The 12698-nt window shown below is 33.6% G+C and overlaps 2 protein-coding genes across 3 annotated transcripts in view; both read right to left on the bottom strand.

Annotated features, from left to right (window-relative positions):
* Obsc (Obscurin) overlaps positions 1-12698 on the bottom strand; it is a 415125-nt gene that overhangs the window by 216895 nt on the left and 185532 nt on the right. The gene's annotated exons all lie outside the window — the stretch shown is intronic.
* LOC113398182 (dynein assembly factor with WD repeat domains 1) lies at positions 3049-11005 on the bottom strand. Its single transcript, XM_026636789.2, has 9 exons — positions 10836-11005; positions 10190-10399; positions 9278-9400; positions 8880-9064; positions 7911-8043; positions 7441-7600; positions 7010-7147; positions 4065-4157; positions 3049-3332 (listed from the first exon to the last, which is right to left on the bottom strand). The coding sequence occupies exons 1-9, from the start codon at positions 10946-10948 to the stop codon at positions 3228-3230; spliced, it is 1260 nt and encodes a 419-aa protein (XP_026492574.1). The 5' UTR covers positions 10949-11005; the 3' UTR covers positions 3049-3227.

Here is a 12698-nt window from a genome sequence, read left to right on the forward strand (position 1 = left end):
TTTTTTACATAAGATTTATTTATATTATTTAAGTCTTAAAAATACAATAAAATCAAAATTATCATAAAATTTATTATTTAAAGGGCCTATTATCACTATGTATAACGACTAAAACCTAAATGTTGTATGTAGGTATATAATATATTTCGAATCATTTTACTTTCTACATTAAAATATGTTATATATTTCTAAATTAATAGTAAATCATTTCTAATGCAACATTGGGGATTCGCAAACAATGATGTTCCTAACAATAACCATCTTAATAATAACAAACGACAAAACTTATTAATTTATTTAATATTTCGTTATTTACGTTTAATTTTTTAAATAAAGTTTTATGTTGATGAGCGTTTCATGTAAACAAACCGTTATTGATTTATATCTTTATAGTTATTTATCGAAGCCAAAAATTTGTCATGTATTTCAACAATAAGATGAGAGACATGGTCTTTACGAGTCAAACTTTACAAGGAATCGATGTAAAATTTATGTTTTTCTATGCTTTTAATTGACCATTATTTCAGAATAATAATCTTAGTATATATAAATAAGCAAAGGTAAATCAGTGCACGTCTTTGTCCTTTTCTTGTCAAATACAACATGTATCAGTAAAAAATGTTCGAAACATGCGAATTTTTCGATCATGTTATTGACACACAGAAAGTGTGTTATACTAATCAAATGAAATCACTATATTTGATGTTACAAATCGGCTTTATTTCTAAACAGTGATCTATATCAGGCAACCTACAAGTTTTACATGATACGAGCAAGATAGATACAATGCAATATAAATACACAGACGTAATGGACGAATGGTAAAATACAAAAGAATTGTCTAGTGTTAGTTATAATCACAGATGTCTGTGGTGGTAATGAACTTACTCCATTGTTAGCCTTCCGTTTGTCGTTTAAATTATATTAATAGATACTATCGTGTGCGGATTTTATATAAATACATTTGAAAGTAATTTATCATTACATTATTATATTTTTTAGTATTTCACTGTAGTTTGTTGGATTGTCTGTGTTACACCTTTAAAGTTTCATACCTTTATATAAAACAACATAAATTTAATCCGGCTCATTAATAGAAAAAAAACTACATGTTTTCCGAAGGAGGGTATCGGAAATCAGGGTAAATTGAAAATGCTTCATAGAGTTAGAAAAGTAGTAGGACTTATTACTGACTATTCATGGACTAAGCCTTCATGAAGAATCTAGGAGCCATTAAATGGTGATAAGAATCCTTGGTTATCTGTGACATCAACTGCTAATTATCATAAATTTAATAACATATATGTCAGCCGTTATGTACACACAGTAACTAAAGGGACGTAACATATGCACTAAACTGACGCTAAAGTATGTAATTATGGTACTAATTTATACTTGCGGCTATATAATGCAATTACAAATAAGTCATACATTTATTACAAAGATGCAATCGTGTATTAATAATTAAGGTGAATAATATGCTGTAATATATAAATAAATAAATTTATATCGATGCTAATGTGACGGAGATACCTTCACAAGGGTGCAATGCTGATCCTAAATATACTACAGAATGTCTTACAACGTTCACAATTTTTCAATCATTAGACAATACTAATAAAATTGCTTCGAAAATAAGCCATTATTTCTCGTAAAAAGTGAACGATAAAAAATGGTTATTGTGGGTTATTCCTAAGAGATAGACATATGCCATACTGGACTTTTTAAAATACCTTTTAAGGTGTACAATACTGTAGTACATTATTTTGATCTATCTCGTAAGGTTAAGCCAGCATTTGCAATGTAAACGCAAAAATGTGTTTATTTACATCACTTTAGATACCTCTAAAATTTATCAGTGTTTCTCTACTATATTGTGCATGTATTATATATATAAACGTTCCTCTTGGATCAATCTATCTATTAAAAAAGAGCATTAAAATCCGTTGTGTAATTTTAAAGATCTAAACATACATAGGGACAGACTGCGGTAAGCGACTTTGTTTTATACTACGTAATAATAACAATGATGATGCTAAAAAATATCTGTACCAACTTATTTGTGTCTTATTCGTGTGTCGATGTTTTTATAAATATTTAAATATTATTATAAAATTAAAGTAGTCCGTCCTCGATTGTACTTCGGTTATCTTCATTTGACCTCTGTCTCTAAAGACTCTCGATTAAGGTTTTAGTCCTATAATATTAACGATATTTTGTTCGAATCATTTTACTTTGGTTTTGAATATTCGTTTCTTAGAAAATATAATGTAATTTATATTATATTATAAGTTATATCTTCAAGTTTCTGACTGATTGATGTGTCATATTTATGTGTAATAATAGTGAGCCCACATATACATATGAATTTATTGGATTAACTCTTGAAATAACCAGAAGAGTGCATCCAGTCAAATTGAGTGTTGCCAACTCATTATTTCTTGCAATAAATAGGTTTAAAAATATGATTCCTACTATTTGCAATTCTTTTATAATATACAATGAGAGCCGAGATGGCCCAGTGGTTAGAAGAAGTACCGTTGATTTTCAAGCATACTAAAATATTTAATTCACGTAGTGAAAAATAATAATTAATACAAAACAAAATACATATCTCATTGCTTCTTTTCGGTACAGCCTACATTCGTGAACCAGTGATAGGAAACACTTTACGTTTCAGTTAATCGTATAAGACGATTCGTTTTTTTTTTAATTTTTTCTTATGGTCTGCCTGATGTTAAGTGGTCATTGTTGTCTATGTTGTCTATAGACTAAGACACGATATAAGGATATTTAAGCACTTTTTTATTTCGTCAATGCGCGGATAACGAAACCTAACTTGACTTTATCATCCTTCGTAACGCTTCACTCGCTCACTCTATTTTAAGCTGAAACAGCAACTACGAAGTATTTCTTTTTGGCGGTGGAATGACTTGTGTGTACGTACCTCTAAAACGGAAAAGCCGAGGGTGGAATAAAACATGAACGAGTTTTCTTGAATTAACTATATTTTTTGTTGTTTCGAAAATCGAAATGAAACCAGTAACATTTTGCAAAACCTTATTCATATATTAATATTTATTTTATATAGTTATCCAACATCATCAATCTATAAAAAAAGCAACATTTTGCAGTAGAGTTTTAATTACTGTCAATTTCTAATAATAATAGTCAAAAGTTTTTATCAAGTTTCTGTTGAGTTTCCTCATTTAGAACCACCAGTCAAGTCATCTCCAAATCCTGCAGGTGTTGTCTTTAGAGGCGGTGATGATGGCGTCTCCTGCGTAAGAATAAGCGCAAGAGAATATCTCGCCCTGATGACCGGATAACACCTGGTAAACACATTTAGCGTAGAAAAATCAAGAACAAGAGTTTAATTGAAAAATTAATGTTGTTTAGACCTTTAAAGACGTATCACTTTGAATGTTACCCACATCAGTTATTAATTTTAAGTGCTCAGTGATAAGTTGATGATGTTACTTTTTCAATAAAGTAAATATAAAAAAAATAAATCCTTAAATAAAAATCTATTAATTAAACTAAATTTCAAAGATCATCGTAATTTAAAACTTTAATATTGATATAAGCCGATTGTTGCTTTATAATTTTTTATTAAAAGTCGTTCAAACGAATCAAATTGATTAAGATTTAGTTGTTGAGCGACTTAATCACCTCGAGTGAACGCGCATTAAGGTCTTAGTAAAAGGATATAGTAATTACATATAGGGTTTCTTTGAGAATTAATTATTGTAACTAGTCGGGAAATAACTTTTAGTATATTTTGTAAGACAACATTTTCTTTTTAACATTTTTATAACCACTTACGTTCCTCACGAAGTTTTCTTACATCGCAGAGCACGATTAAATTGTGAACACAAATTAAATACATTAAATCTCAATATTGCTAGAATCTACTTGTTCTATCCGCTGGCCCGCCACGGCTAAGCCCGCATCTGGCAGCCGAAATTCTGGCAAAAGCTTATCCACCAATTCGCAGTGAAGAAGAGTGGTGATATAAGCACTAAACTTGAGGCCTCTGCCCTAAAGTTTGCGCATAGAAGCACCTGTACGCAGTTGCCCGTGGTGGTGTTCCAGACCCGAGCGCTTCGATCAGCTGAGGCAGTCAGCAAACAGCCCCCTGCTGGACTGAAGCAAACCTAAACGACAACATTGTCAACTTAAAATGGTTATGATGTATATTTCACTCGTTTTATGTTTTATTTCATGATGCAATTTTGTCAAAACGTTGTCAAGATTGAAATGGAACAATCCCGGAAATGTATACGATAAAATATGGTTTAATTTCTTAACTTACAGCTAAACAGCACTATTTAGTATTGTCGTATTCCTTAGACTCCACTACTTAGTTGAGTTAGTCGGGTAAGTGAGCCAATTTAACTACAGGCAGGAGTGCGGTGGTGACCACTTACCATCCGGTAGTCCATTATTATATAACATTTAATATAAATGAAAACTTGAAAAGTTTTTTAAATAATATCAATAAGTGCCATAATTAACATCAACTCTTTGGAAAAATATACAATTAACTATTCATATACTGAAATGTTTAAGTTTCAAATAATTCAGATACTATTTTGAAAGAGACGGTAGTCTTGTTACGAGTTATTGTTTAATTAACAAAGCGATTACCATCTGATTAAACAAAAGTTCGTCGACCTATAGTTCTGTTTTATCAGACTATATACGTTCACTTTGTTTCCAAACATAAAATATGCACAAACGCATATTACAATTACATTATAATATTAAGAGGACTTATACTAATTGCCGCTATGTCATGGAGCCTACCCAGATGAACGAGTTGCGTATGCGGTCATCCCGCGTTACACAGCACATTCAACTCAGCATTTTTATTTCCGTGACGTAAAGCTCCTAAGTGTGCCGAGATAGTGCTGGACAGCACTCCAGACAGAAGGTCCAGTCGGATGATGCTCTTGTACATCTGCCCCTTAAGCTTGTGCGGTATTCTGCGGTCACAGACCACACCTATGACTTCCCGCCATTTGGCCCAAACAGCGCTTATATGGACTGAACGTCGTGACCAATGCTTTCGGAATCGTGCAGGATGGTTCCAAGGTACCTAAACTACTCCGACTTAAACTTAACTCAAACTCAAATTCCTTTATTCAATGTAGAAGCATTACACTTATTTATTGATAGTCAAATGATACACTACCGCCGGTTTGGAAAAGAAAATACCCTGACCTGAGAAGAACCGGCGAAATAAACTGACCCGCTGAGCTTAACGGCTGGTTCAAGTCCTATTTGGATAGTGCTAGAGTTCGGTCTTCCGCAAACCATGTGTATGGTCTTTGCCATATTTAATTGGAGATCCCCGTTCTGAAGCGTAGCTTTCCATAAGCTCACCATACGCTCCTGATCCAGCTGGTTTTCGTCAACGGGCGCTATGTCATCGGCATACATCATCAGCCATGAAGGCTGGTCTTGGACGCATACCGAGTCAACGTTTAGTACTGAACGTCGAGTACATTGAATAAGAACGGGCTAAAAGCCGAGCCCTGGTGGAACCTGACAGTGATTGGGAAAGGCTCAGTATCGCCAACAACGGTTCTAACTACGGAAGTGGAACTGCGGTACATGTCTCTGATAATTAAATACAGGCTACAAGCTCACTTTTGAATCGCAACGCCCACCAGATGTATTAACGAGGCGCACAGTGAAAAGCCTTTTGAAGGTCTAAGAATGTAGAGCTCTCCCTTTGTCCTTGTCAGCCTCGACCAAAGTTCTAAGGCCAAAAAGGCGTTCATGGTGTCCAGTCCTGGCTGAAATGCATAGTGACACCTAGAGACCGTACACTCTCGGCGGAGCCTGACGTTCAAAGAGCTTCATGGAGTGACACATGATCTTAATCTCTCTTTAACTACCGCAATCCTGAACACTGCCACTGCCTTTGTATACAGTTTAATAATGAGTTCATAAATAAACACGATATATAAATCAACGCTCTTACACACACACAACCACGCATGCTCAAATCGAAAACGACTCGGGTTACAAGTATTCGGAAACTATAGATGTGGCATTTAAATATAAGTCAATCATTTGTTTGGGTTGAGCTAGACATCAAAGTGAATCCACTAAAGAGTTTATTTACTTATAATTTAATAACCAGTAATACAATGAAACTAACCAAATCTAAAACAGACAAGTATCTTACCGGTTCCCCGTTAAAATTTATATTCCGGAGCACGACCCGACGTAAATATATTTGAAAAATAGTGATTAAGAGTATTAAAATAGTCAATTTTTATAGTGATTTAAATGTATTCGACCTAAATGCGAAAGTCTGGTCTGACTACCTGTTTCTTCATCAAGACTTCCTTAAGATTAAACCATTGAACCGATCGTAATGAAATTTGACACAGAGAACCCGGAGCAGACAAAAGCATACAAACTAATGGTTTGGAAAAATTAAATCTGATGCGGATGGAGACGCAGGCAACAGCATGTGTTACTTTAAAATGCAAACTGCTTGGAAGATAAATGTAATAATATTTACTACGATTCGTTTTACGACGTGAAACTTCTTTATTCGGGATAACAGAAAAATATCAATGTTGATCTTATTTTTTTTAATTTTCGGAGACAAATGAGCCAACAGATGTTAAGTTAGTGCTTAATTTACCTCGGATAACTATTGGAATTTTAAATAAAAAAACAAAACCAACATATTTTTTATTGAAGTAGGCTTTGAGCACTTTTGAATTATTTTGCAGGGTTAAACTGAAAATTATAAGTCCCTTCTGATACTTTAAATGCGCCGCCAAAAACGTCAAACAAAGGTTCCTTGTGCCTATAATTATACTCTCATTTCTCTTGTTTTTATTGTTGCTTGTTGGTGTACTTTCTACCAACCCTATACACATCGAGCTAGACCAAAAATGCTAGCTTTCTGTCACACACGCACGTTTTATCTCTGTCCTGTATTATATTCTAAATCAGCACGTGCATTGCTCACAATTCTTACCTTAGAGACTTCCTGCCTGTGGCCCCGCATGACGGCGAGCTCCTTGAAGTCCGAGCGCACGTCGTACACGCGCGCCGAGCAGTCGCTGGAAGACGTCGCCATGCGCTGACCCGCCCAGTCGAAACAGATGTCTAATACCTTAACAGATAGGTTCTATTGCAACGGAATTAAATAAATGTCATGTTTTCGCTAAGTATAGAGAAATAATCATAGATCTCTTTAATATACGTTTTATGTAAAAGCTAATTATTTTACAAGCTTTTATTTTAATTCACGTGTTAATATCTGTGGTTCAGGTGTTGCAACATATACATAGAATATTATAAAACTTATTTTTAAAAATTATCTACAACTTTTGAATTTCCCAAATGGTAATAACTGACACCACAATTATTCTTTAGAAGTTGCTGATAAGTAAGTACCGAGCATACCTCGTCAGTGTGTGAGGCGACGGTAGCGAGACAGGTGCTGTTGCGGGCGTCCCAGAGACGAGCGCTGCCGTCCAGGGACGCAGAGCCGACCAGCGAACTGTCCCAATTGAACTGCACGTTCGAGATTTCACCCTCGTGGCCGCGTAACACAGAGACGCGTCTGTTTGAAATAGTAAATATCTTTTCTCAATGAATTGTATCTCAGTGACATATATCCGCATTTTAATAAGCAAAGTAAGTAAACAGCTACTTTACAGTATCTTCTACACTATACTTATATGCAATTGTAAAGTCCCTTATGCACTGGCTTATTCACGCTTCAAAATGGAACTGAATACATATTCAATTTCGGTCAGTAAAAAATTGACAAACGTAACGAAACCGTGTTTACGATAATTAGTCGTCGAGCATGTTCTAGAAAATTATATTAAAAATAGTTTGAGTTAAATAGAAGAAAATCTACAACATACTCCTGGACTCTCGTATCCCACAGTGATATTGTTCCGTCAAAGGAACCAGTTATGAGCCTCTGGCCCTCATTTGGGTCAAACTGCAATGCGATCACCTCTGCCGTATGTCCCGTGTAAGTTTTCACTTCAGCGCCTGGATAATATAAAATACACTGGGTATAAATTGCTTGTTGACATAATAATGCCAAGCCAAAAATAATTGGTGCCAAAATATTGTCCTTTAATTGTGTGAAAATATTATACCTATACCGAATGTGAAAGCGTACATCATCGTCAATATTTAATACACTCGGACAAAAACTAAGATAAAGAATAAAGCGAGCAATAATTATAAAAAATATTAGGATTGTATCAGGTACATAATTTGTATTTTATTTATCAAATCGGAATAGCATATATCTATGTCAGTGCTTACATATTATAAGAATAAATTGCCGGAATACCATAATAGCGAAATTTCATAATAATGACTGGTGCTCAATTCTAATTGACTTAAATATAATAGTTATTAATTAGTAGTAAAACTCCAAGAGAAAGGACTTTTTACAATTTTACAATCGAGCAGCCTGCCTAACGTCTCTTCGGGAATGTTTTTAATTGTGGGTTTCTCGTCCCCAAAAGAGTTTTTAAGGTGTTAGTTTGATGTACCTATTGTTAGATGTACTTTATTTACTCGTATTCTTTTACGATATCTATAGCTTGAGTTAGAAGTGGCTCCACCCTTTTCTAACGAAAATGTCGCAGCTAGGAATAATTGTTTGAGATGAGAAGATTATATTTTCACTAACGTATAAGACTGTGATTGTCAGTTTAATGTATTTTCGATTGTGCCTGATAAAAAATAAAAGCAATGTTGTATATTGTAAAATTTATTATTTTTAAAACATTCATGTTTTATGCAATACTCTTAATGGAAATTAATTTAAATTTTACTAATTATTAAGTATACAATTTTGTTAAAAAACTTACCAGTTTCAGCATCATACAATTTAGCAAGATGGTCCATGGATCCAGTAGCGACGTGCTCTCCCTTGGGACTGAACTGAGCGGCTACAACCTCACCGTTATGACCCCAAAGGGTGGCGAGACATTCCCCGGTCTCTGGGTCCCAGATCTTCGCTGTCTTATCGAAGGAACCAGTTAGCACTCTATTGCTGGGTGATTTCATAAAATAAATTATCTACTTAATTCATAATTAATTTGATATCATTATTATGAATAGTTGAGTATTAAGGATTAAATTATTACTAAAAATGTATTAAAAATAAAATCTTGTTTTGTATTTCAAGATAGTTGGGTAATAAAATATTTAAAGAGGTATACGAAGTATATCTTTAATTAAATTAAATAAGTCTCGTTTAATATACCATGCTGGAAAATTGAAGCTGACCGAGTACACCACATTTTGATGACCCGTCAGAGATCTCAACTCTTTGCCAATCTCCACGTCCCATATCTTACAAGTTCTGTCATAACTTCCCGAAAGACATCTGTAATGGACAAATATATTCCATTAAATTAAACAAAAATGTGGCTATCAAGGGATGCCCGGCTGATGAAAAACATCGATATTAAAAGTTATTAAAAGATTGTAATCAATAACCAAAAAATAAACATCGAGTAAAATAAATATTAACATAGTATCGTTGATAAAATAGATATAATAAATTTTCTTTTATTATTATAATGTATATACGGCCCGAAAAGTATATGGTACACCCGCCATGCAACACGAGCGAGTATAGACCGAAGGCGAAGAAGACATGACGGCATAAATGAGCATCATGACCTATGTCGTTGAGCAAAGAAGGTTTTTATAACAACAACTCACATTGTAATACATAATAGTTATTTATATTTTAGCGGCACTGATTTAGGTGACTGACATCTATCATATAAGCATCATATTCGATTCGCGACGGTGACGCAAACGATTGCAGGTTCAATTTCGAATCGCGATATTTTCTCATCGTTGGTCTATAATGTTTTCAGGAATTAAATGTTGGCAAATATTATAGAAGCCATGAATATGTACTAGATCATAATCAGACAATTGAAAATTACAAAAAAAAAATACTTTATTGTTTGTAACAGGGTTTAATGATAAAATATACTTCATAATGTTAATGTTATCCAAAGCAAGGTAGCAATAATTCATATTCTTAGCACATTCAAAAAATCTGATTTTCTTTTATACTAATTACTCATCCTTAACCTTAAGAGGCAATAGACCAACGAAGCGTTTAAGTGAGCATTCATTTAAATTATTATTATTGTACCTGGTACCATTTTTGTCAAAACAGACATTTGTCAATGGCAATACATGAGTCTGCAAGGTTTTGTAGATGTAGAACCGCTTGCCCGTCGGTCCTTCGTGTTCTATCCTCTTCTTCAACGTATCTAGGCACTGTTCCAGCTGTTCGCAGACATCCTCCGTGATCAGACGTTCTCTTTTGTACAGATTTCTCGCTATTTCTTTCGTATCCGAACTGATAATAATATCGTTTTATGCTAATTATGTTATTATTTAAAAAATAAAGATAAGTTTTATATTAATGCTATATCAGACTTCTGGAGATTGTAATCAAAAACCAAAAGATTAATTAAATAAATTGGTGACTTTAGATTACTGATGAAAAATTGAACTCAACTGGTTTCCAGAAACATTAACTATATACATATATTGCATGTTTTTAATTACAAGAATTTTATTCTGGTCGATTTGAAACCGGTAACTAGAAGTCTTTTGCCGGTTTTTCTAGACATAATCTACTTTCTCAAGCTTCACTGCAAACACGTACCTATGTAGTGCCTTCTTACATGTGCCATGTTAACCTACCAAAGTGGAAATTCTAAAGCATAAGTACAAGTCAATTTAAAGTATAATGATTTATTTAGATTTATAGTTGAGAATTAAAAACTCACTTGCAGTTTAAGTCTAGGAGGTCGATGTCCTTGTTTTTAAGAATCCCCTTTTGCAAGTACTCCAGAACTATACCCGGAGGGTAGTATCTGAGATGAAACTTTAACAGCTTCATTGTTTCTTTTTTTTTAAATTAATGTAGCATTTTTGCTATTGACTGTGTACAGTTTTTAAAAATGACATTTTATAAATAACGCGGTTGCCTTGGTGAAGGAGGTTAAGCGAAGGAGTTTCAGCTGCGATTTCCTGAATATAACGATACAACCTTTCCGTTGCTTAGCAATAATAATAACCAATGTGTTTGACCTAAATAATATTTGAATTGACAACCTTTGGGTTTTAATGTCAATATTGTAATATATACGTGTGCAGTATTCTTTTTACTCATATCATAAAACGAAACTTCAAAATTTTAAACAGAGTTATCTCCTTCGTTAAATCTCTGTAAAAATATTGTTAGAAATACTTATTTATACAGACACGTAAATATTAATATTTAATAAATGTATATTTTGTTACTGAATCCGATCTAATAACAATATGTGTAATTGATTTCAGAACGTTATACGAATTACTTTAAGATAAAAAAAAATCACGCATTTAATTAGAATGACTGTCATAGAATCAATGCAAATGTGATATTTTTTTGAATTTGATTTATTCCGAACTAAGAATCGTAACGTTAATAAAACTAAACAGAAAAATATATTTCGTGTACAGGTGTATTTAAGTATTGTATTACGTAACATTGGCAGAATTGACATGTGATTTACTTGTATAGAAACAACACCAGAAAAAACGACTATAAGTTAATTTAATTTATATATATCTTTTACATGTTAACTCTAAAGAAATACCACTCATACACATTGGGGCTGTAAGAAATATTAACCACTGCCTACATCGCCAATGCCCAATCAGCCTTGAAACTAAGATGTCATGTCACTTGAACGTGAATGTTACACTGACTTACTCAGACTTCAAATGAGAACACTACAATATTAAGTAATCCTGTTTGATGGGTGAATGTTTGCCCTAACACCACGTTCAGAGCTAAAAGTATAGGTACTATATGGGAAGAAACCCGAAACTCACCGCAGAACACGAATGTGAAATATCATATTGCGATATGCGACATTGATTATATTAAAATGTAGAATACACGTCCTAACTTGGTAATTTTTTTTATGATATTGATATCGGTGGACGGTAAGTGGTGACCACCGCCCATAGCTAATGGCGCTTTACGAAATATTAAACATTACTTACATAACCAATACGCCACCAACCTTGGAAACTAAGACGATCCCTTGTACCTGTTACACTGGCTCACTCACTCTCGGAACACAACAATACTGAGTACTGCTGTTTGGCGGTAGAATATCTGATGAGTGGGTGGCTCCTACCCAGACGGGCTTGCACAAAGCCCAACCACTAAGTGAATATAAGGTATATCGCCGTTATTCTGTTGACAATATTTCAAAATTGAGATTCGAAGTTAATTTTTATAGAATCAGACTACTGGTACATATTTGTTATTTTCCTTCAGTCAGAAAAGTCAGTGTATAGGAAATAACCGTAAATCTATTTTAAGTGCTTTGCAATATTTTTTAGTATACGTATGTACAAATGTTTTACGTTGTGAGTCATTAATTCTAGCTTAGGTAATTTATCGTGCTAAACGATTGCATGTGTTTTGTCCGTTGTACAACAGCGGATGTACGTACCTACCGGATATTGGTATGCAATCGGAATTAATAGAATGCAGAAAAACGGATAAAAATTGTGTTTTTATGCATTTTATTTCAATGTGTCTGTCACTCACACACTGTCACAAAATCTTTATTTAATATATTAGAAGCTTT

This window comes from Vanessa tameamea, chromosome 2, assembly GCF_037043105.1.
Source record: "Vanessa tameamea isolate UH-Manoa-2023 chromosome 2, ilVanTame1 primary haplotype, whole genome shotgun sequence".
NCBI classification, from domain to species: domain Eukaryota; kingdom Metazoa; phylum Arthropoda; class Insecta; order Lepidoptera; family Nymphalidae; genus Vanessa; species Vanessa tameamea.